Raw genomic sequence first — 26,172 nt, 5'->3', positions numbered from 1 at the left:
GCTTCACAAATAATTTTTTTTCTCCTGGAAAATATAGTTCTTCATTTAAAATAGAATCTTTGGAGAACTGAACAAGAGAAACAAATTCACCATCATATGAGGAGAGAAAGGTGGAGAAAATTCAGAGCATCTAGAACGAATACGTTACGAGATATTCACCGTGAATATACTTCACCACGTTGACACTGAGACCGTGACGGGATATGGTCATAAGGACTTCTCCGGCACTCTTCCTCCAAGGCAGGTTATAGGGAGGGCACCAAGAGGTTATTGCACTGAATAAAAGCTGGAGATCGTCTTTCTGAGCCAGCTCCTCGGCCGGAGAAACAAAACTGCAGAGTTTCACTAAGATCTAAAGAACAAAGAAAATGTGTACATAAATGAATGAATGACTGGGGGAAAGGCAGGGGCTAGAAGAGGACTAGATCTGATTATTTAAAACTCTGCAAGTTCAGGGTCAGTGTTGAGTGCTATCATTAAAGCCACAATGATGAACGCTCTAAGTTAGGCAACATTAAAAAAGACACCTATAATTTACAAGTGTGTTATGGTAAGACAGTTAACCACCTCTACTTTTATCAGCTTATTTTTTTTTTTTAAGTTACATGTTTACCATCTTCACTTCACCATGGTGGGTTGTTTTTTTGTTTTTTTTGGGGGGGTACTGTTTTGCCCTACCCTGAAATGGAATAAATCAACAGTAACTTTCAAGGTCAACATTCCAGTTTTAGAATGTTAATTCTTAGTTTGCCATAGGTGAATTGTAATTTTCTTCTCTAAAAAGGACATTTTTAGGGAGACAAGAAAATAACATGTCTTTAAAAGTAAAAGTATTTTCAATTTTTTCCAACTTCTATGCAAGTAGAAGGGGACATTATAATAATACAGTCATCTTAATTCAGAATTATTAATTATGTCTAGTAGCCAAAAATCTGGAGAAGGCAATGGAACCCCACTCCAGTACTCTTGCCTGGAAAATCCCATGGATGGAGGAGCCTGGTAGGCTGCAGTCCATGGGTTCGCGAAGAGTCAGATATGACTGAGTGACTTCACTTTCACTTTTCACTTTCATGCACTGGAGAAGGAAATGGCAACAGTGTTCTTGCCTGGAGAATCCCAGGGACAGGGGAGCCTGGTGGGCTGCCGTCTATGGGGTCGCACAGAGTCGGACACTACTGAAGCGACTTAGCAGCAGCAGCAGCCAAAAATCTTCTAAAGCATGACTCAACACTTCTTAAACTCTGGAATGAAAACTTATTCTTTACCTATGGTTTGGAAAATACACATTGCACAATCATTTATGGCATTAAAGGCCTGCTAGTTGGGGAATGAAACTATGGTTTCTGCTCTCCAAAAACCTTTCTTCTTCTAATCTCAATTTGGTGGCAGAAAAAGTTAAGTTTCCTTCTCTGTGCTATATTTTCTCATCTAAATATTTTTTAAATAAATAAAATAAAACCGGAATATTTTAATATCTGGAGGAAACTATTATATAGAAAAAGTATTTGAAGTATCATGTTTCATCTGAGAAAGGTAGGTCTGCCTTTTCCTATTTCCTTCAGAGCAAAATTTTACTCAAATACAAGAATTTCTAATTCATAGCTGACAAATATCAGGGAAAAAAAAGATTAAGAATTCAGTGAACAACAAAACATTTATAAACTCTATTAAGTACAGGCATTCCCCCTTCCCAACAAAAAAAATGCCTAGAGACATTGCTGAATACCAAATTTTTATTAGTACATGTAATATGTGTACCTCTTCCCACATGTATTAAATGTAACAAAAAGGTATATGAAAATAAAGATAACTGCAGCCAAATATATATATATATTCACACACACACATATATATATACACACTCATAAGAGTCTATTGTTAATTATACTTTTCACTGGTTTTCACATGCCCATATGTGATTAGAAGGACAGATGTCATTTCTCTAATTTGTAACATAAAAACAAACCTGAAAATAAAATCTTTTTTTCCAAGTCAAATCCTTGTGCTCAAAAATAAGTTGGATTTAATTCCTTGCTGTTGACCCTTAAGATAACTAATTCTTAATCTTCCCAGTCAAAAGAATTCTTACAGATAATCTAGTATTAATAACCTTTTCATTTTACACAGGAGACAACTGAAGAATCTACTCATTCCTCTTCGGCCCCAAAACTAAGCACTTGTATTCGTAGGGATTCTGTTACAATGTCCAGCCAAGTGTGGCAGAGCAGTAATTGGCCACATTAATGCAAACACAAAAAAAAAGCCTACATGAAGCACTACCAACTGCCAGGGTCCCAGGAAACCATCTGTCACAAAATATAAACACGGGGATTTTATCTATAATAAACACTATGCATTCTGAAAACATTTAATAAGTCTGTGTCCACTGGGTTTTTTAGACAAAATGATGAAAACAATGTCTGGACCGTGATAACAAATGAAAAAAGCTAAGTTGATGCACTGAAGGAACCCTGGACTAGACGGTGGGAGAGCAGGATTCTGAGCACTGCCGGGCACCACGGGTGGAACAGGCATGACTATAAGTTTCCATAAGTGTAAATGAAGCGTTTCATTTCAATTCTCTATTGCATTCCATTTGGCCTTTAATATTCCTTTAACATCCAATGATTCCAATATGCTAAAATGAATCCTACATTCAGTTCAGTCAGCACCCACTGCTTTCAGATATAGAAAAAAATTAAGTTTTAGAAGAAATCTTTGCTAGTTAGTTACCAGCTTCCATTTATTGTCTAAGGTGTTACTTCTTAAGAGACTTTACTGAAACAGGGCTCTAGTCTGATCAGCAAAGACTAACCCACTCTCTTCATCAGCCATGTCTTAAAAAAACTTTAATTCCTAGGTGGTTTACTCTTTTATTTCTTCCCATTGCTATTCTCTTCCATTCTAATTGACAGGTTAGATAAATCTGAGGTCTAATCCCATTTCTGCCATTCCCTCACATTATTATTTCAGAGGAAAACAAGAGCTCTAAAGTCATGGAAGGTCTTGCAAATGATCACAAGATAGGGATGTTAACTGCTAGCACAAAAGTATTTAATAAATCAAGTGTTCAATAAATATTCATTGAATTAGCATTTTATTGATAATCCTGTCTTTTCATTTCTAATCTGTTTTACTCTCCCCCTCTCCCTCATCTTCACTGCTATGTGGGGGCTCAGTTGCACAGATGAGTCTGACTCTTTGCAACCTCATGGAATATATACTACAAGGCTCCTCTCTCCATTGGATTTTCCAGGCAAGAATACTGGGGCAGGTAGCCATTTCCTTCTCCAGGGGATCTCCGCTACCCAGAGATTGAACCCTTGTCTCTTGCAACTGGCAGGAGTATTCTTCACAGTTGAGGCACTTGGGAAATCTAGTGGTAAAAGACCCCACCTGCCAAAGCAGAAGACATAAGAGACGTGAGTTTGATCCCTGGGCTGGGAAGAGCCCCTGGAGGAGGGCATGGCAACCCACTCCAGTATTCCTGCCTGGAAAATTCCATGGACGAGGAGCCTGGTGGACTACTGACCGTGGGGCTGCAAAGAGTCGAACACACTGAAGCAATTTAGCACACATAGATCTCAGCAAAGTCGAATCATTCCTGGAGCAACAACCCGAGTGTAACAGGTGCCAGCATCACCTGTCCCCTGCTCTGCTGCACCTGATACAGATCCAGTGTCCTCTCTGTTCTCTCTTCCTGCTCTCATCGATGCTGAAAGTGGTAGAGGCAAGAGCAGAAATCAAACTTATTTATCAGAAAAATAACTTTTTGCATTTCAGGTCTACTATGTCTAAAGCAGAGAAGCACAGCTTTAGGTATTATTTCACTGACTCTTCCCCCAAATCCTTTAGCCAGGTATTATTTTCATTTTAGAGATGAGAAACTGGCATCTTATTTCATAAAATGGGACTCAAACAGGTGTGTGTCTTCTAAATTGAGGCATAAAAACACATAACAATTTAACCCTCCTAATCATTTTTATGGACAGAGTGTTAACTACATGCACACTGTTATGCAAACATCTGTAGGACATTTTCCTCCCGCAGAACTGAACCTCTGGATCCCCTGGAAAACAACTCTCTTTCTCTCACCTCCCAGCCCCAGGCAACCAACACTCTACTTTTAGAAGTCTGACCTCTTAACTTATAAATAAAATCATGCAGTGTTCATCTTTTTATGTCAAACATATATTTTTAAATACCATATTTCCCATGGATAGATTATATTGTAAATGTTTATAGTTTGTTTGTTTTGAAAATTTTCTCCCAAGAATGGATATCAAATGATGACAATATTTCCAGACTAGCTAACAAAGGTTTACTTACTCTGCTAATGCAATTATTAAAAGAAGAGTGACCACAGTGGGAAAGAAGGTTCACAGACAGGGAGCAGAAGAGGTGGCAGTAGCCACTAAAATAAACTGTCTTTTCTAAGTTAAATACTTACTGGCTAAGGACTTCTATATTTAGACAGCAACAAGAGAATTTCTTGACACGAGAAGAAATATTACCCCCAAATTAATAGCATTGTTAATAAAAGTGTTCCTTGCTTTATTCATTTTAGAGATGTTTTTACAATATGACAGGTAATCTTAATGATAGAATCTGTTCAGAATAACAAACCTGTGAATCCCTTGCCCAAATATTCCTCAAAAGAAATGGGCAGATTCAAGAAATATGCCAGTTAGATGAAATAAAGTCAATTTATAATAAATAGCAAGAAACACTATAGAAAATGGGACAGGTAGAACATCTACTTAAGGAGTGTACCTGTTACACCTGAAATACGGTGGCCTAGATGAACAGACACACAGCACCTTTCATACCTGTACAAAAACTTTCTGGAGTAGTCCCCGACGTTCTGCTAGAGGTAGCTCATTCTGTGCACCTCCAACTGCCTCAGGCACATGTGGAAGGTCAAAAAACAGATACAAACATTTAACCAGGGTGGAAGGCACTGACATTGTTGTCATGCAGTCCACGGTTTTCTGGAAAACAAATGGATAAATAAAGTGAGTAGACAGACAGAGAGACATAACTGTACTATGAAAGTGAAAGTCACTCAGTTGTGTCTGACTCTTTGGGACCCCATGGACTGTAGCCCACCAGGCTCCTCTGTCCACAGAATTCTCCAGGCCAGAATCCTGGAGTGGGTTGCCATTGCTTTCTCCAGGGGATCTTCCCCACCCAGGGATCAAAACCTGTTCTCCCGCATTGCAGGCGGATTCTTTACCATCTGAGCCACTAGGGAAGCCAATAACTACTTGGTACAGTTAAATAAGCTCAAAAATTTTAAGCCAGAAAATTATACTTCAAAATACCTTTTCAAATGCCGAAAAAATATTTAAGACTCCATGAATGACAAATACTCATTTCCTATCTGGAGAAATTTGCTTTAATCAAATATTGAGAACTTTGTTACCTACTAAGGTATCTATTAAGTTGACTATTAAGAGGCAGCATGTTCCTGAGAACATAAGCTCTAAGATTTAGAAAAAAGGAACTTAACCATAAACTTGGGCAAACTAACTTTGTTAGGCCTCATCTTTCTCTCCTATAAAATCTATATAATGGTATATATCGCTTAGGGTTGATATGAGGTTTATGTAACAAATGCAAAGACACATTAATGTACTAAACTATGAATTAGTTCCTTTACTATTACTTTTATTTTATTCTCATTGCAGATTCTTAGGTGGGAAGGGCACTTGATATATCCATCACTGACACAGAAAATTTGTACATTATTTTCAAAGATTACTAGAGGAAGAAATTTTAGACCTTATGGTGAACATTTCACTATTGTTAAGAAGTATGCGGGGGAAAAAAGAAGCATGCTATAAAAATTATCAAAATCTTTCCATGGTACAATTTGGAGTAAGTTTTTCCATGTTGGAGATCAACAGGCTAGCATCATGTGTTGATTAGTCTATTAACTTTTTTTTTTTTAGTCTATTAACTTTTTTATTAAACATTACCTGAACGCATAGCATACGTCAGTGTTTTAGGAACTTGGCGTGAAATGATGAAGGAATCCTGCCTTTCACAAGGCTGTAGTCTACCAGCAGAAACAAGTTCATCAGTAACTATGATTACTCTCTGAGTGTAACAATGGTAGTACATTCAGGTAGTACATAAGGGAATAATCAGCAGGGCCAAGAGTGGCATGAAGGATAGGAATTAAAACAAGAGGGGAAAGGTCACCTGGAAGATACACAGAAGGTAAGGCCATTTTGTACAACATGTTTCAGGAACTGGAGTCCAAGACTGCTGACTCCTGAAAAACCACAATAGTGTCTAATCTTTAATGTGTATTTATTATATAACAGGCTTAAGGCTAAGCACTTTAAATACATGCTCTCATCTGTTTTTCAAGTCAACCTTACAAGATAGATTTTGTTACTGCACGAGCCTTCATTTACAAGGAAGGCTCATTACTCACATATCCTGCCCTGGGCTGGGGAGCTCATTAAGTGGTCCCCAAGCGGGTGTAAGCTCAATGCCCTCTGCAGGTGGGCACTGGAAACCTAGTGAAGTGTTCCCAACAAAGGAGTAATAGAACCAGATTTCAGAAAATCAGTTGCTGGTAGTACAGGCTATAGATTAAAGAGCAGGAAAGCGAGCGTACTTCGGAAACTAGTACAGAAAACCCCACAAGATAGATGGGGCCTGAGCCACTGCGGTAGCCGGGCGAGGGGAGCAGCACGCCCAAGGAACGATCCTGCCCTCAGTCTGGCCCGTTTCTACGCACCCACCATCACTTCCCTCCTCCAACACTCCAAAGTCCTCTGCTGTTCTCACCTATTTTTTTATTATTTCTAGACACCCCAAGTCTCCATCTGACTCTCAGTTTACATGTCTGTTCACACCTGAAACTTAATCCTTGTCTTTCCTCCTACTTTCACCTGCAAAATTTACAACTCCCGCATCTCCCTTTTCATACTACTACATCCAGCCCACTGCTGCATTTCATGGTGTTAGCTTCACCCACTTCATCTCTGTCATCTACCTGTTGACTCAGGACCATGTTTCAGTCATCTCTGTAACTCACTGCTGCTAACAAAAAATAGGATGCAAACCAAAATGTCAGCTCAAAATGTAACACTGAATTTTCTTTCAAAACGTCTCTTTTGCCAGTTAGATTATTACTGGTTGCCCCTTTGTATCAAGTAAAATGACATCACTTTTCATTTCCATCTTATGACAAGACAGATTGAAAGTAAAACTGGATATCCAAACTGGTAACTGGCAACACCTGTAAATTTTTCTTAAGTGATTCTTTTCTCCTGATTCTTTTCTTATGCTTATAAATTGGTCTATCCATGTGTGCACATGGAAGTTAATACACATTTACTGACTTTCTACCATGTTCTAGGTGTTATGGTAGAGCACAGTCCATGTTCACAATTGAGAAAGGAAAACAGAACATCTACAGAAAATACGAATAAAACTTACATATATTCCAATTAAACATTATTATTTTACATGTTATGCTTAGCCCAACCACATTTTGGTACAGTAATGTAGAGTCACGTATAGCTATCATCAATAGCAAGCAGAAGTGGTATTTTGATAGCCATCTGATATGGCCACAGATACATGAAAACAATGGTCTACTTCAGGACCATATGAAAGGTTACTTAGTACTCAGGATGAATAAACATCTCCATGTGCGCAGGACTAAGGGGTTTCCTGGGATATGGGCCTTCTATGCAAAACTAAGGTAAAACTCGGATAGCCTTAGGTAAATCAGGATAAATTGAGTCTTATTCCTTTTCTGCTTTAAAAAACAAATCATAATACAATATTATAAATCAACTGTACTCCAATATAAAATAAACAAAAAACAAAACAAAATCCAGCAAACAAAGAGGGAAACAGGATATTCCAAAAGAAAAACATTCAAGTGGGCTAGTAATTATTCCAGTGGGCTAGTAATTATTCCAGGCTAGTAACTGGTTTCAGGACATTGTTACCAAGAAATGTGCACTGTTTCTTCCATGGCCTGTCATGGTAGTCTGATCAATGTCACACTTACTTTTGTGATCCACGAGGTATTTGAAAGCCCACTGTAATTTAGACAAAAGTCGTTCTCAAGATTGGTATGAACTTTGATAGGTAATTCTACTCCAGATTTTAGAAGGTTGAATAAACTTCCTTCATCCCCAAAACAGCACAGGTCACAAATCAGGTATTTGAACAGCACATAAATGACTATGTGCCATATGTATCATGACAGATGCTTAAAGTTGATTTAAAGGGGGAAAAAAGCAAACTCCGGAATAAATCAAGTGGGAAGGTAATACATATTATCCTGAAAATAGCTAAGTGACCTTGGATGAATCTCAGATGACTCTTCTGAGCCAAAGTTTCCCTAACAAGGGTTACAGAAACTCTGGGCCGGGCTTGGGGAGCCAGAGTTCCTGGGCTCCTTCCATCCAGCTGCAGGGAGTTCATCTCTTTGCCCAGTGTGCTGTACAAACAGGACCACACACTCTAATGACAAAGACAGAAAACACTGTTCTAAGCATTTCCTCATGTGTAAAATGGAAATGTTAACTTCCTTACAGAGATCTTGTGAGAAGCACAGAAAAATGAGCAAGGTGAAGGAGGAGAATACAATGATTATCATAAATTCTTACTTAGATATGATGATAAATTTAATTTGACAAAATCCCAAGAGGATAAAGAGAGATGCTTCAAGCATGAAAAGCAAGGTCTCACCTGACCAGAGGATGCTAACAAATTAATTGTTGTCAGAAGCATCCAACCTCTACTGGCTTCTTCACTCTGATTGATTTCCAAGAACTGGACTATGGCCCGACTTGCAGCCTCTATAAAACCAAAGGAAAATCATTAGGTGGAGATAAATCACATGTAAAATATGTTAGAGTAATGTTTTATTGGTATATGCAGATATTATCGTATAAGGACAGAAAAATAAAAGTCAACTGATACATTTTAAGAAAAACTATGTCACAAACTAGTCAAAAATAGTCATGGAAGAAGGGAAATTTGAGTTAAATTTGCCTCAAAACAAGTACATGTCTGTCTGGCAACCAGAGGAAGGGAGAGAAGCAGAGATTAGGCATACTGCTTTAAACTCAAAGTGTGGCCAGAGGAATAATCAAGATAAAGAACTGTAATAACACAGGGTTCATTCACATTCTAGAAGAGCATATGCTGAGAATATTGTCTAATATCAATAGCAGTGATAGAAAGTGCCTATTTTTGAAGGAAGGTAAGCTAAGGGGCTGTCTGTACTTGACTCTTTGGGCAAGAGGGAGTGAATGTAGTTTCCTTAACAAAGTACATGATGAAAGGATTATTTTAAAATGATTAATCTAGAGTGATGTGTATGACAAACTAGAAGGGCAAAGAGATTGATGGGGGAAACTAGGAGGTTCGCTCAGTGAGACAAACAAGGGGTGACCTGAGCAGCTGACATTAGGAGACAGAAACAATGAGGGAGTCATTCATAGAACTGCAGCGTTGGAAGAATCTCTGAAAGTCAATTTAGCTGATTATAATTTTAAGGATAAGGGAAAATGGATAAACCTCAAACCATGCATTTAATTTTATCAGTATAAAGTTCATTAATTTTCATACTGATATACGAGATGAATTAAAGTCAGAAAATAAATTCAATCTGTTCACTCTAAGCCAACATGCTAAGTTACCAATGTATACTTAACACATGTCATAAAGATGTAGGATACAGAATAAATAGAATTTGGATTAGGACTTCCCTGGTGGCTCAGATGGTAAAGCATCTGCCTACAAAGCGGGAGACCTGGGTTCAATCCCTGGGTCGGGAAGATCCCCTGGAGAAGTAAATGGCAACCCACTCTGGTAATCTTGCCTGGAAAATCCCATGAACGGACGAGCCTGATAGGCTATAGTCCATGGGGTAGCAAAAAGTCAGACACGACTGAGCAACTTCACTCACTCACAGATTACTTTAGAGGTATTTTTTTCTTCCATTTAAGACAATCAAGATAAAAGAGTTTTATTCAATAACGAAATAATATGAGACTTATGTATAAAACTGCGCTCAGCTATTTCATCTTTATATACTCCCATGTGAAAGAACATTTTAAAGGGAAAATTTTTTAGCTACTTATTTGTACTGACTCTTAACTGTATAAGAAGGACTGTTTTAAGCACTTGTAGATTTAATTCATTTCATCTTTACAAGAACACAGTAAGTTAGTTTCTATTATTATAACCCTTGGTGGAGGTGGTTGTTTAGTTGCTAAGTCATGTCTGACTCTTGCGACCCCACAGATTGGGAACCTATCAGCCTCCTCTGTCCATGGGATTCTCCAGGCAAGAATACTGGAGTGGGTAGCCATTCCTTTCTGCAGGGGATCTTCCCAACCCAAGGATCGAACCCGTGTCGCCTGCATTGCAGTAAGATTCTTTAACGACTGAGCTACCCCTTATTGCAACATAAATTGAGAAATGGAGAGGATAAGTAATTTGTCTAGTCAGGGACAGAACCTATATTCAAATCCAGGCTGTCTAGCTTGTAAAAGATAAAGACGTTGATAAAAAAAAATTTTACTGGAAAAGAGAAGTCAACTGAAGCCTGGCTTACTTCTGATATTCAGTATCTCATAAGTGTTGAAGTTACTGTATTCATGCTCACTGATTTAGTCTCTTGCCCCTCTCTAGAAAATAAAACCATGGGAGTCGACCCTTGGTTGCACTGTTCAGAGCCTGATCCCCTGTATGGAGCGCATTATTGACACTAAGTAGGGGCTCAATAAATACCTGTTAAATGAGTGAATAAACAACCCAGGGAGATCAAAGAAGGACACATGGAATCCAACTTCTCAAGAACACTAGGAGGTTTGGATAATTTGGATTTAAAGGGGGAATAATACATAAAAAGCAGCGTTCAAAGCTGATTAAGTAGAGAAAGAAGAAAACAAAATACCACTGAGAAATCATTTTAGCAATCATGGTTTAAAGTAAAAGTCACTCAGTGGTATCTGACTCTTTGCAAGCCCATGGAGTATATAGCCCATGGAATTCTCTAGGCCAGAATGCTGGAGTGGGTAGCCTTTCCCTTCTCCAGGGGATCTTCCCAACCCAGGGACTGAACCTAGGTCTCCCGCATTGCAGGTGGATTCTTTATCAGCTGAGCCACAAGGGAAGCCCAAGAATATTGGAGTGGTAGCCTATCCCTTCTCCAGTGGATCTTCCTGACCCAGGAATCGAACTGGGGTCTCCTGCATTGCAAGTGGATTCTTTACCAACTGAGCTATCAGGGTTTAAGGTAATTGGTAAAAACTAACCTGCAAATTTTTCCTGCAAGCCTACAATGGACCCAGGCATCTGTTATTACATATAACAGGAGTCTTTCCTTGATAGGAATTAAATGCTCATGTGAGGAGCTTTTCCCAGTTGGCTAAAATTCTCAATCAAAAGCTGGCATGCTATGCTTTCATTTCTTAGGCTTCTTCAAAACTAGGCAACTTTGCTTTTAAATTGTGCAATTCTATTTGATAACTCAATATCTTAAAAAAAATACTTGCAGTGTTCAAATTGATTATTTCACAGTTAAACCAATGTAATAGATTTCTAGTTCATTAAAAAAAAAAAAAAAAAAAACACTGATTAACAAACCAACTTGTCAACACTACCCATGTCTTTCACAGAGAGAAAAAAGATTTTGAAGAGCTAAACCTACATTAAAAAAGGAAGTTATCTTCCTGGTACAGAATCTAGAAACCTATAGACAAGACACAGTTTGTGTGACTCTGGATTCCACTTATATTACTTAACACTATTAACAATAAAAGAAGATTGGACAAATGTATTTTCACTGCTCTTCAGTAAGCTGCCAATTACCAACAATGAATGCCAATGCTTATTTTGAGATACAAAATACCAAAAATGTTTCTTGGTTTGAAACAGTTCCATATATCTGATTATTGGCATTTATAAGTGTGTGTGTGGTTTCCTTCATTTTCATTGACAATGAACATTAAGATATTCCTCAAGATAAAAAAAGACAATGTATTTACAAAAATGTTGTTATTAAAGATTACAACAGTTCAGTAGATTGCTGAATTGACTGAATGAGATACTAATTAGGAAAATAAACCTTGAAAAGGATCAAGGCAGTATAATTATTAATCCATTTAACAATTTTACTACCTTAATAATACCTGCTCTTTTTGAGAAAAAGGTGGTGAAGATGAGTTACCTCAGCAATAGCATATAATGGTGTTATCTGGTTTTGAATTATAGGAGTGTTCAAAAGCTCTGAGGACTTCCTAGGTGGCTCAATGGTAAAGGGTCCACCTGCCAATGCAGCAAACACTGCAGACGTGGGTTCAATCCCTGGGTTGGGAAGATCCCCTGGAATAGGAAATGGCAACCCACTCCAGTATTCTTGCCTGGAGAATCCCATGGACAGAGAAGCCTGGTGGGCTACAGTCCACGGGGTTACAAAGAGTGGAACACGACTGAGTAGCAACTGAGCACAAAGAAGCCTGGATAGTGGTTGTGGCTGAACGATAGGGTAAGATTGAAAACTCCTGTTGACAAATAAACTATCTTTACATAACAAATGTATTCTGAAGAACTAATTTACTCTCACCTATTAATTTCAGTTATTTGTTATTCAGTCACTAAGTCATGTCCGACTCTTTGCGACCCTGTGAACTCCAGAATTTCAGTATATTGCTATTCAAAACAACTTAATGGGATCTCTCAGTTTTTATGTTAAATGAGCCAAGAAGCTCCCTGTAAAAGTATGTAATATTTAGTATTCTCTCTAAAATAACTATGTAGACTAGAAAGTAATTTTAAATTAAACCTCTGTAAACCATAGAATTTCTTAAAATTCTGAAAGAAAAACACTCCTAGTCAAAGAAATGCTGTATAATGAACTATGGGGCTTCCCTGTAGCTCAGATGGTAAAGAATCTGCCTGCAATGCAGGAGTCCTGGGTTCGATCTCCAGGTCGGGACGATCCCCTGGAAAGGGATTGGCAACCCACTCCAGTATTCTTGCCTAGAGAATCCCATGGACAGAGGAGCCTGGGGGGCTACAGCCCACGGGGTCACAGAGTTGGACACGACTGAATGACTAACACTACTACTACTATCATGAACTACGCATTTCTCTAATTCTTAACAAATGCAAATTTAAATGCTGACTTAAGATTATAAGAATGAAAAGAACATATTAATATTAGCCCATCTTGAGAGCTGCCAATCATTTGATTTAAACTTTAGCTTTCATGCTGCATTTCAATGCATATAGTTAAAAATTACAGAAATGGAGTTAATAGAACTCATTATTAGATTAAGAAAGAATAGAATGCAGTTTTCAAGGAAATATAAGTTCCCAGTCTACACTGAGAAAATACAAGTAAACCCAATCAAACAGCATTCAGAACAAGCAGACACAAAATGTGTTAGTAATAATACAGTAATTTGTTCCTTTAAAGTCCATTTAAAGCATAGTTACTTTCAAACTTTTGCTTCAGGATGATAATGTGAGGCACATCAATAGTACTATTACACTTCTCTCATTAATAATGTAACCAAGCCCTAAACACCTCTTTCCACCATCCCCCATTCTGGGAAAAAAAAGGAACCCACTTTCACGTTAGTGAGAAAACAGTATTCGAACTCATAGCTTCCATGCATCTTTCCATCTGATTATACGTAACCACATCTTGGGAATGAAATTACCTGAAGGTGTTGTGGCTTTGAAATCCTTGGAGGAGAGCGGGACACACTGTTTTTCTGTTTAAAAAAAAAGGCTAGGTTGTCTACTTTGGGATTCACTACATTATACTAATCATGCCACAAGATGCTGGACAAGGTGCCAACTGAGGTCAGCATCCCTGGCTTCTCTATCACTGGGCTGCTGCCCAGTGGGGATTGCATCACTGGGCGTAACAGTGGCACCTAGCATGCAGCAAAGCCCTTAATAATAAGCTGAAGATACTATTTTTACACAGGTGGGAATTTTCTGTTGCAGTGATGTAAATCGACCATGTGATGTTAAGCACCTTAAGAATTAAGTAGCTGCATAGGCTGAACTTAACAAATAACTAGAAGAGACAGAGGAAAGTCTTAAGCCATGCCCTGTACACAATATGGCCACAAAAGTATATATTTTTTCAAATTAGATGAGAGTTACTACATATTTTTAACAAAACTACAGGAAGTCAATAATTAAGTCAAAATTAAGAGACTAAGAGGACTAATGTATTACAAATCAGCCCATGTACTCATTCTGCACATTGATCTACCTAAAACTTTCACCTTTTACTAACTTCTGATGGACAGGTCTAAACAACAGAATTGCTGATAAGCATGGTTCCTCCTGATATATCTATAATGCATGTAGGAAGTGATCTGGTAAAAAGACTTGATATGTGAAAGACGATTAGGTAACAAACAAAATAAGTATTTCACACCAAGTTCAGAGGAGTCCTGGAAAAATAAACTTACTCTGACGCACAAGAAATAGACCCAATCTTCAAAAGAAGAACAGAGGGTTCATTCTACCTGCCTTTTTTTTGGACAAAAATTACGTGCATGTATATCTTAACAAAATTACTTTCAATGATAACTTCCTACAAAAGGTTACGTGAGGTACTGAAAGCAGCTGAACTCACAGAGGTAGAAAGTCGAATGGTGTTGCCAAAGGCTGGGACGAGGAAGCAAAGTTGCTGATAAATGTGTATGAAGTTACAGCTACTGAAGATGAAAAAGTTCTTGAGACCTGCTGTACAACACTGTATTTACAATTAACTGTATTGTACATGTAAAATTTTGTGAAGAGGGCACATCTCGTGTTATGAGTTTTTACCAATAAAAATCAACTGATCAATCAATCAGAGAACCAGAACAAGATATGCAAGAAGAGAATGATTCAGGATGCACCTAGCACCTCAAAATCTAGAATTTCTTTCCTAGGAAAAGATCAAAAAAATCTCCATGAAAGTACTTTGGATAACAACATTGATCCAACTTCCAATGTTCAAGATTGAAAATGAAAGAAAAGAAGAAAGATTGCAATAGCAAGAGTTCTTATTTCAAGGCTAACTTAGGAGATACTCTAAAACTATGCTTTTCTCTTGTTAGCTGGCTTTTCTAACACTCCTCCAATTTTCAAAGCATGATGGGGAGGGAGGGGGAGCAGAGAAATCCTATGGCAAAGTCAGTAAAAAATTTATTGAGCACCTAGATCATGGCACCTGGTCCTATCACTTCATGCCAAGTAGATGGAGAAACAATGGAAACAGCAAAAGACTTTATTTTCTTGGGCTCCAAAATCACTGCAGATGGTGACTGCAGCCATGAAATTAATGTGGGAGAGGGAGAGGGTGGGATGATTTGTGAGAATGGCATTGAAATATGTATAATATCATATATGAAACGAGTTGCCAGTCCAGGTTCGATGCACGATACTGGATGCTTGGGGCTGGTGCACTGGGATGATCCAGAGGGATGGTATGGGGAGGGAGGAGGGAGGAGGGTTCAGGATGGGGAACACATGTATACCTGTGGCAGATTCATTTTGATATATGGCAAAACCAATACAATATTGTAAAGTTAAATAAAATAAAATAAAAAAAAAATACCAAAAATAAAAATAAAAGATGCTTGCTCCTTGGAAGAAAAACTATGACAAACCTAGATAGCATATTAAAAAGCAGAGACATTACTTTGCCAACAAAGGTCCATCTAGTCAAAGCTATGATTTTTCCAGCTGTCATGTATGGATGTGAAATTTGCACCACAAAGAAGGCTGAGCACTAAAGAACTGATGCTTTTGAACTGTGGTGTTGGTGAAGACTCTTGAGAGTCCCTTGGACTGCAAGGAGATCAAACCAATCAATCCTAAAGGAAATCAATCCTGAATAGTCACTGGAAGGACTGAAGCTGAAGCTCCAGTACTCCGGCCACTTGATGCAAAGAGTCAACTCATTGGAAAAGACCCTGATGCTGGCAAAGATTGAATGCAGGAGGAGAAGGGAACGACAGAGGACAAGACGGCTGGATGGCATCACTGACTCAATGAACATGAGTTTGAGCAGGCTCCAGGAGATGGTGATGGACAGGGATGCCTGGTGTACTGCAGTCCATGGTGTCGCAAAGTCGGACACGACTGACCGACTGAACAACAACAAGTCTATGACGTGCGTTCTTTTAGGTCATAGAGGTGTGAACACAACATACAATAAAGTTAAATAACTAAATAAACATGATACTTTCAGATGATGATGGAAGCTCTAAAGGAAGCATTTAAGATGACTGAGTAACTACTAACTGGTATGGAGACAGAGGACAAAAGATCAACTGAGATAGGGTGATTTGAAAAGGTTTCTCTTCTGGAGGTAAAACTTACAAAACTGCACTGAATCTAATTGATTCTGAATTAATTTAAAAATTAATTTTTAAAGTTAATTTTGAAATTAATTTGCAATTAATTTCAAGAGTTTAAAACTAAAAATGACATGGAATTACACAGGATGAAAAAAATTTACCATAAAATACCTGCAAACAAGATGTCACCAGTGGAGGAAGTGGACAAAGGAAGGGAAAAGGGGGCTCTACGTACTATTTTGCAACTTCTGGTGAGTTCCAAAGTATTTCAAAATAGAGTTAAAAAAGAAAAAAAGGTTGTGTAATGACTACTGTAATTAACAATGAGACATCTTCTCATCCATTTAAGATACTTTTCATTATTTCTAAAAAACAGCCCTACAGATATAAAATTGTAAAGAGATTTAGGAACAACAAATCTCCAATGCAGAAAAATGTTTTTCCACAAACATGCAGATTAAGTATTCCTAAAGACAGCAGCAGACAAGAGTATAAATAAGCTTTGGAATTTTTTTTTCTAATCTAGAAACATCACACCAGAAAGAAATGGCAATGACTGGAGTCAACATGTGACTAAGAAATTTCCCTTCACACTACCTATTTAAAATAGTCAAAAAGGCATACGACACACAAATCTTATATTTTAGACAGACTTCTCACTTCCATAGGAGCAACTGAAATCGATAAAGATAAAAAAAGTATGCAACTCCATTTTGGGTGGAAGAAGCGAACAGACAGACAGAAAGGTTACCTTAAACTATTTTAATCATCTCTCACTAGACTTGCTTCAAGGAGTACAAATATAATTAAAACCGCCTCACTTTAAAAGCTATGCATCAATTCATATAATGCACTGCTTCTGATTAATAAGACATTTTGGTTCTCAATCTAAAAGTACTTTCATGGCCGTTGCTCCAAAGACTCCACAATGGACCCCTGTCAAGACAAAAGGTTGAGCACATGCACTGATCTCTTTTCCATCCTGAAACCTTGCTGCTATAAGCTGAATTGTGTCTCCTCAGAATTCATATTTGAAGCCTTAACCCCCTAATGTGATGGAATTTGGAGATGGAGCATTTGGGAGGTAACTGGGTTCAGTCTCTGGGCGGGTGGGGCCCTCATGGTGGGATTAACGCCCTTATAAGAAGAGACATCAGAGAACTCTCTCTCTTCTGTTGGTGAGGCCACATGGGGAAAGAAGCCATCTGCAAGCCAGCAAGAGAGATCTCATCAGAAACCAATTATGCTGGCACCATGATCCCAAACTTTCAGCCTCTAGAACTGTGAAGAAAAATTCCTGTTGTTTAAGCTATTGATTATGTTATTTTGTTACAGCAGCCCAAGCAAACTAATACACCCACTGAAACTGTTGTTTACAAGGACTTTGTAAAAAGTATAAACCCATAAGAACTAAAAAAAAAAAACAGGAAAGGTGAAAACAACAACATTTTGGATACTAAAACAGTAGAGAATTTAGTGGTAACTGATTTAGCAGACTCTCGAATCTTAAAGCAATAGCAAGGAAAATACAAAAGCAACTAACTACAACAGAACTTTCCAGAGGCTAAAGAACTGGTGGCACTAAGCACCTTTAGAAGCAAAAGTGAATATGGGACAGAAGGATTGGTGAAGTAGTAGTATGTGTAAGAGCAGCCAAAGCCCAGATCCTTGCTACTGTGTGGGTACTGGACTGGAGTACCTCAGTCCAGTCAGTACTCAGTACCTCAGCACTTAGTCACCTCAAGGAAAAACAGAGGGTGTCTGGACCGGGGTGGAAGGGGGACAATGATATTACAGCAAGCACAGTTGTGGGTGCATCACAGATGAAGTAGAAAGCTCATGTACTAAAAGTTGAGGGTCCTCAGACCTTTCTCCTACTTAGCTTCTAAAATGTTCAGAGTCAGACATATGCTGTCTAAGTAAAGACTGGACATACTTTCCCAGGGACTGTCTAGCTCAAGGGAAAGATGGTCGAGAGAATGGCTCAGCAAGATGACCCTGGGTGAAGGTTCCACTCACAACTGCTAGGCTACCTGGCAACTTGCCAAGGTTCCATTCTAATACAGCAGCAGAGGGCCAAGGGTAAGACATGTGAGGACATTCTTTAGAAGACTGAGACAAAAATAGCTAAACAACAACAAAAAACCTGAAAGAAGCAGACTAGTGACGAAGAAAAAAAATCTTAAAAAAATAAACAACCAAAAAACCCCCTCAGAGAGCTAAGACAGCACCAATAAAGGTGGGGGAAGGGGGAATCTCTCAGAAATTAGAAGTATCATGTCACAAAAAACCAAACTCATAGAAGGAACAGATGGCAAAACTGAAAAGCTCTTTTAGCAAATAGAGTTTAAAAAAAAAAAAAGAAAACAAGTGAGGAAAGATAAGAAAATGAAAGGAAGAGACTTAGGGGTTCATCTGACAAGAAAGAGAAAAGAGAAGGGAGGATATTATTATGGAATGATTCATGAAACTTTCCCAAAATTAAAGGATATGTATTCCCAGGTCCAGTGTACTCAGCATAATGTTCAAAAATAAGTCCACTCCAAGGCATGTTATCATGAAATTTTAGAACAGGAGGGTCAATGGTAGGATTTTAAATGTTTCTATAAAAAACAGAATCAAAACAAAAACAAAAAAAGGCCATAGAGAAAGAACTGAGAATCCAGATAGCTTCAGATTTCTCAACAGGAGAACAGGAATCTAGAATATGATGGATAAATAATTTTTAAATTCTGAGATAAAATGATTTTGAATCCAGAATCTGATGTATCCATTGAAAGGGGGATAAATGTCATGCAAGCCATGAGGTTTTCCAAAATGACCTAGAGACGTCACCCTGGGCTGCCTGGAGAAGGACCAGCTAAGACCTATCACTGCCCATGCTCCCAGAGGTGCTGCACCCAAGCTCAACATCCTAGGACCCTCGCAGCTTCTATTCTCTGTAGAAGGGCTTGTAATTTCCTCTGGGCCCCCAAATATCTTGGAACTAAACAGTTAGCATTCTCACACAACTCCTACAAACATCGAATAAGGAAGGACTCAGGTCCAGAACTCAAAGTTTAGATCACAGTTCTCATTTCTTCACCATTAAGACTGCATTTATGCTCTGGGCAGGTGGAATATCCCATGCACACTTCTCTGTAAGGTGATGAGGGTGATGGATCTGTGACTTCTTTTGTCCTGTTTAAGCCTGGTTCTATGAGTTTCCCCCTTTCTGCAACAAAGCCATCCTATGTGACATGATAAAGTCTGTTTGAAGCCCTGGTACCTGAAAGCTGGTCACCCTAAACTTATCACCTTCCTTGGATAAGAGGAAGGAACTCATTTTACACAGCAAGAGTCAAAGAAAGTTTCATTCACAGATTTCTAAAAACAAACAAACAAAAAAACCCAAAATCAAAAATGATAACTGTAATGCATCTTTTCTCAGGAAGCTGCTGGAAAAGATATGTTACCAAAAATGAGGAAGTTAATTTGAGAAAAAAAGACGTGAGATTCAGGAAACCAAGTCTCTATCTCAAAGAAATGGAAAGACATCCCAGGATGATGTGAGTTAAGATGTAAAAATGACAGCCGTCCAGCTGGCCAAAAGAGCAGCTACTGCAGATCAAAGCAGGCAGAAGGTCTGGAAGAGCTATGTGCAAGAAGATGAAATTGACAGAACATCTGACACCTTCAGTCATATTAAGGGGAAATTCAGAAAAACATAGGAGATGGGGAGGAAGAATGTATTAATGAAAATGTAGAAAACCTAGTTTGCTGTTGTTTTTTTTTTTTTTTTTTTAAAAAAGGCAATCATTAACTAGTGATAGAGGTGGAGAAGTTTTCAAGAAAGGCAGTGTAATTGGAGTATACCATATGGCTCAACTTTGCACAGTGTTTTCAGACACAATATTATAATGAATACCGAGCTAATCAAATTGTGATAGAATGATATGGGGATATAGAAGTGTGCATTTGTGGGGTACTGGTGGTGAGCTTAACAGTCTCACTGCTCTTGTGGGAAGTCAGAAGATAGAATCTAAATATGAAAAATCAAGGGAACCTACTGTAAGCACGTTACAGACAGAGAAGTAAATATCAAAAGCAATTAAGAGATGTAAAAAGTCACTGCATCTTAAGAGTGAAAAATGAGGATGAACCAGGATGGTGGAAGGGAGATACTGTTTTTAATAAATCTATAAACTATTTGACCCTTAAAACCATGCATCTGTATACTTTTAAAACTAAATTAAAAAATAGTATTATATAGCAAAGGCAGTACTGTTATTATTGGAAAAATAGTAATTCGATGGATGGAAAAGGTAAGTGATGTTCCAAACAGATAGTAGAAGCAAAACTTAAATTATTGATTTCTTGGTCTAATGCTTCAGTAGGAAAGCAATCACTCAAAACAATTGCTACAAAACCAAAACAACAAGGTAAAAATTAAGGTAAAATCCTTCAAACATATTGCTGCTTTCGAAAATGACTAATGGTAATCACAACTAAAACAGCGTATCTGAATCCTGATTAGAAGGAATAATACTTTATGAAATTTAAACTTACCTAATTATGAGTAAGAACAGTTATTTGGGCAGTGATTACAAAAGGCCTACTGTGTAAAGGCCTGTGGTAAAGACTGCAGGCTACTGTCTACTGGTAAGAAAGATGGTCTACTAGAAAGATACATACATAAACATAACTTGGGAAGCTAAATAGGTAAGAAGGGAGAAATGTTTCTTTGATTAAGGGAATCAAGAAACATTCTGTCTAGGAGGTGCAACTTAATCCAAGCTGAGGTTTAGATGTACTAAGAGGGGGATGGGGGAGATGCTTCTTCCTCAGTGATGCATCACAGGGATAGGAAAAAAAACACACACAGGACTACAAGCAACTCAGTTTGGTTGAAATACACTGAAATATAACAGAAAAAGATAACAAGAAACAGAAAAGGGTAGGCAAGAGCACCCATGCGTGCCGTGTGCGTATTCCCAGTGTGTGTGTGTATGTGTGTGTATATCTACAGACTCTGAGTGTGTGCTGAATGTCATGCTAGGAATTTGGATCTTGTTCAAAAGGAAACAGAGTGTGTTAAAAGGGTGAGGGCTGGGGTAGTAGTGGTCCATGGGAAGCAGACGGTGCTGATACCAACAGAAGCATGGGACCGTAAGAAAGGGAATGGGAAACGGTATTAAAACCTCTGAGCTTAGAATTGGGTCAATTTTCTGCTTGGTTTTAATAGCACTTTTACCAAACTGTCCCTTCAAATAAATCAGTTTTTGCTGGTTTCTGTGACAAATACCTGTGGATTTGTTTGATGCTCTCCTTCGAATTTCTGTCACCATCAGTCGTGAGACTTGTGTTGTGAACTGCAGCAGATCAGAAAATTTTTCTGTCATTGTATTTGGCGGAGCATTTCCAAAAACCTGTGGATGACAAAGACATTTTTAATACAGCCCTGTCAACTTTTTTCTTCTACTGTGTGCTTTTAAAAGTGTGGTGTGACTTGAAAATCAAGTTTAAAAAAAGCATATGCTTGCACAGTTATTTCGGATCTGAATAAGCTTAAAATACAACTCGTTCAATAAATCACACCTAGCCACATTTCCTTATGCATGTAAAACAATTTGTGGAACGAATGAGTAAATAAATGAAATCTAAAAGCCAAAAATCACTTATCTATCAAATTTGAATTAATCTTACTAATAAACTTAAGAAAATATAATTTCTCTGAAGAAATCTAAATTAAGAAATTAGAGAAAAGTGGTAAATTCCTTTGATGGCAAAAAAAGAGACATATCAGAGGGTAAAAAGCAGGGACTTATCTAGTGCTAAGTCCTAGGCTAAAATAAAGAATTCACTAAACTTGTATATCAGACTTTCTAAATTCTAACCTCAATAATTCCCAAAACAAGACAGTTAGCCAAAAGATCCGAATAAAGAATATGAATGAGGTCATTAAATATACTTAAAAAAATCTACAATAAATGTACTTAAGAATAAACCAGGGCTTCCGTGGTGGCTCAGTGGATTAGAATCTGCCTGCCAATGCAGGAGACACGGGTTCAATTCCTGATCTGGGACAATCCCACATGCCTCTGAGCAAGTAAGCCCACGCACCACAACTATTGAGCCTGTGCTCTAGAGCTTGGGAGTCAGAACTACTCAAGTCTAAGGCCCTTGAGTACATGTTCCACAACAAAAGAAGCCACTGCAATGAGAAGCCAACACCCCCAACAATGAATACCCCCTCTCGCCACAACTAGAGAAAAGCCAACACAGCAACGAAGACTCAGCACAGCCAAAAATAAATACAATTATTTTTTAAAAAAGAATAAATCACTCTTAAACTGATAAGGTTCAGCAAAGACAATAAGAAAACAAAACCTGAACAGACTGTAATACGTAAAGAAAGAGTACTATAATAGCTATATAACTGGATGCGTCTGGAATATTATTTTTTAAAAATCTCTTTATAGCTAAAAGGGAATTCTATGTCTCCTAACACTATAATGATACCTCTCTATTAAAATATTAAACAATATTTTGTATTCTTATTTTCTCTTCAAATGTCACTAAAAGGGAGGAAATATATCTCACTCAGCATTGCATTTCTTGCTAAGCCAGCACCCTGCCTTTTAAAGGGATGTTCCCTAAATATGGTTGTTTACATGCTGCCTGCCTGTACAACCAAATTCTAGAAACTCTTTAGGTAGCATGGAAGGACACAAATTATAAACAAAAGCTTCCCAGATGGCTCAGTGGTAAAGAATCTGCCTGTCAGTGCAGGAGACGCAGGAGATGTGGCTTCAATCCCTGGGTCTGGAAGATCCCCTGGCGGAGAAAATGGCAACCCATTCCAATATTCTTGCCTGGGAAATCCCATGGACAAAGGAGTCTGGTGGGCTACAGTCCACCAAAGAGTCCCAGAGAGTTGGATATGTCTTACTGACTGAGCACAATAAACAAAAAGTAAGAAAAAAAAAAGATAAGCAAATTTTTACAAAAATCAAGGTTAGGCACATGGACTGGAAAAAGACTTCTATGTTTACCACAGTTTAGTCACGAAGTTTGGATCAAACACACAGGAGAAAAAACCTAGTGAATTATATGGTCCACGAGGTCCTTGGGTAAGAAAAACACATACTTAAGAAAGTACTTCTACTCCTCATACTATAAAAATTTTCTTCCAAGGATCCTAATAAAAGAATATAACATAATATCCTTGTAATAGAAATGTTTCTTACATTCTTACAACAGATATCATGTTTCTTACAATCACATTCAAATAGCGCAGGAAGTACCTAACAAACAATAATAAATCAATTCTACAGGGTGTACTTTTATGCAGGTAGTCTGTTTGCTAACTTGACACAAAATTTTAAATCATCTCAAAGAACAAATAAACTGTTCTCTTCAGGAACTCCTTAATGTTTTTCTGCTGGAATTCTGATATCATGTGCTTACAGTTACTCTCTGATGCCTGTTAAATAAGACCCATGTTCTTTAAAAAATTGGAGATAGATTAGAAATTGAGAAGCCTAACAACACAAGCTTGAACAGCCATCTGACCTGCACCCAGAGATGAATATGTAACTGCCTACTGAAGATGTTTGTAAAATAACTGTATATTTTGCTCAGGCAGTGCTTAAGCAAACTTAAGTTTTTGTCAAACTGATTTAAAGTAGATAACTATTCAAACTACTCAAAATAAATTGATGTATATTTTGCTCTTAAGAATTAATAAGCACTATTTTATTCGTAAGAGTAATGCAACTTCATAAAATAGCTCATTTCTTAGATAGTATAAGCAAATGATATTCAAGCATTTTCATGCTAAATGAATAATATACTGTTAAAAAATGTAACTAACTTTTCATACATATCCTGATATTTACTGCTGTATTTCCACAAGGAAATTTTTTCTTTCAAAAGCTATCTTCCTTGAACTGACCAAACCAAAGTCAACGCTATGCAGAAAGGGCCATGTCGTATTTGCTCATCAGAAAAGAAAAACGACTGCTTCTTTGATATAAACAAACTTTAGTCTAGTGATCCTACACTAATGATTAATTCAGTTTCACTTGTTCACTCATAAATATTTACTGGTCTTCTATATACGACAGGCAATACTCAGAGCCATGAATATAAGGGTAAATAAAGACTTGTGACTAAAAAGGTAAATAAGGCAAGTGCTCATGGAATCTACATATTAGTACAGGAGATGAATGGTAAGTTATTTTACAAATGAAAATTATGTTGGATAGTGATGTGTTATAAAGGAAGTAAATAGGGCACTTGAAAGGGAATGCCTGGAGTGAGACAAGGTTGCCATAAAAGGTCTCTGAGACACAGATGCAGAGTCAAACAAATGTATAAACACCAAGCGGGGAAACGGTGGGATGACTTGGGAGATTGAGATTGACATATATATATACTCAGTTCAGTTCAGTTCAGTCCCTCAGGCGTGTCCGACACTTTGCAACCCCATAGACCTCAACATGCCAGGCATTCCTGTCCATCACCAACTCCTGGAGTTTACTCAAACTCACGTCCATTGAGTCGGTGATGCCGTCCAACCATCTCATCCTCTGTCGTCCCCTTCTCTTCCTGCCTTCAATCTTTCCCAGCATCAGGGTCTTTTCAAAAGAGTCAGTTCTTCGCATCAGGTAGACAAAGGATTGGAGTTTCAGCTTCAGCATCAGTCCTTCCAATGAACACCCAGAACTGATCACCTTTAGGATGGACTGGTTGCAGTCCAAGGGACTCTCAACAGTCTTCTCCATCACCACAGTTTCAAAACCATCAATTCTTTGGCATTCAGCTTTTTTTATAGTCCAACTCTCACATCTATACATGACTACTTGAAAAACTACAGCCTTGATTAAACAAGACCTTCGTTGGCAAAATAATGTCTCTGCTTTTTAATATGCTGTCTAGGTTGGTCATAGCTTTTCTTCCACGGAGTAAGCATCTTTTAATTTCATGGCTGCAATCACCATCTGCAGTGATTTTGGAGCCCCAAAAAATAAAGTCAGCCACTATTTCCACTGTTTCCCCATCTATTTGCCATGAAGTGATGGGACCAGATGCCATGATCTTCGTTTTCTGAATGTTGAGCTCTAAGCCAACTTTTTCACTTTCCTCTTTCACTTTCATCAAGAGGCTTTTGAGTTCCTCTTCACTTTCTGCCATAAGGGTGATGTCATCTGCATATCTGAGGTTATTGATATTTCTCCCGGCAATCTTGATTCCAGCTTGTGCTTCCTCCAGCCCAGCGTTTCTCATGATGTACTCTTCATGTAAGTTAAGTAAGCAGGGAGACAATATACAGCCTTGATGTATATATATATACTACTGTGTATAAAATAGATAACTAATGAGAATCTACTGTATATACCACAGGGAACACTACTCAATGCTCTATGGTGAAAAAGAGGGGCTACATGTACATATGTGGCTGGTTTACTTTGCTGTACAACAGAAACTAGCACAACACTGTAAAGCAGTTGAGTTCAGTTGCTCAGCCGTGTCTATTTGAGACTACATGGACTGTAGCACGCCAGGATTTCCTGTCCATCACCAACTCCCAGAGCTTACTCAAATTCAAGTCCATTGAGTCACTGATGCCATCCAACCATCTCATCCTCTGTCATCCCCTTCTCCTCCAGCCTGCAGTCTTTCCCAACATCAGGGGCATTTCCAATGGGTCAGTTCTTCGTATCAGTTGGCCAAAGTATTAGAACTTCAGCATCAGTCCTTCCAATGCCTTTAGGATTGACTGAATCCATCTTCTTGTTGTACAAGGGACTGTCAAGAGTCT

At 38.1% G+C, this 26,172-nt stretch overlaps 1 protein-coding gene across 7 annotated transcripts in view; it reads right to left on the bottom strand.

The window, feature by feature from the left end:
- Positions 1-26,172, bottom strand: part of WDFY3 (WD repeat and FYVE domain containing 3) — a 287,453-nt gene that overhangs the window by 160,813 nt on the left and 100,468 nt on the right. For 5 of the 7 annotated variants that reach the window (XM_044945700.1, XM_044945697.1, XM_044945695.1 and 2 more), the window contains 5 exons: positions 21,652-21,775; positions 13,719-13,772; positions 8,728-8,837; positions 4,830-4,991; positions 160-352 (listed from right to left, as the gene is read on the bottom strand). In XM_044945700.1, the coding sequence (XP_044801635.1) occupies positions 160-352; positions 4,830-4,991; positions 8,728-8,837; positions 13,719-13,772; positions 21,652-21,775 (643 nt within the window). The remainder of the gene's footprint in view (positions 1-159; positions 353-4,829; positions 4,992-8,727; positions 8,838-13,718; positions 13,773-21,651; positions 21,776-26,172) is intronic. The other 2 variants (XM_044945698.1, XM_044945701.1) reach the window with 1 other exon arrangement.

This window comes from Bubalus bubalis, chromosome 7 (assembly GCF_019923935.1).
Source record: "Bubalus bubalis isolate 160015118507 breed Murrah chromosome 7, NDDB_SH_1, whole genome shotgun sequence".
NCBI classification, from domain to species: Eukaryota; Metazoa; Chordata; class Mammalia; order Artiodactyla; family Bovidae; genus Bubalus; species Bubalus bubalis.
This window is presented reverse-complemented; position numbering and strand designations above follow the sequence as displayed.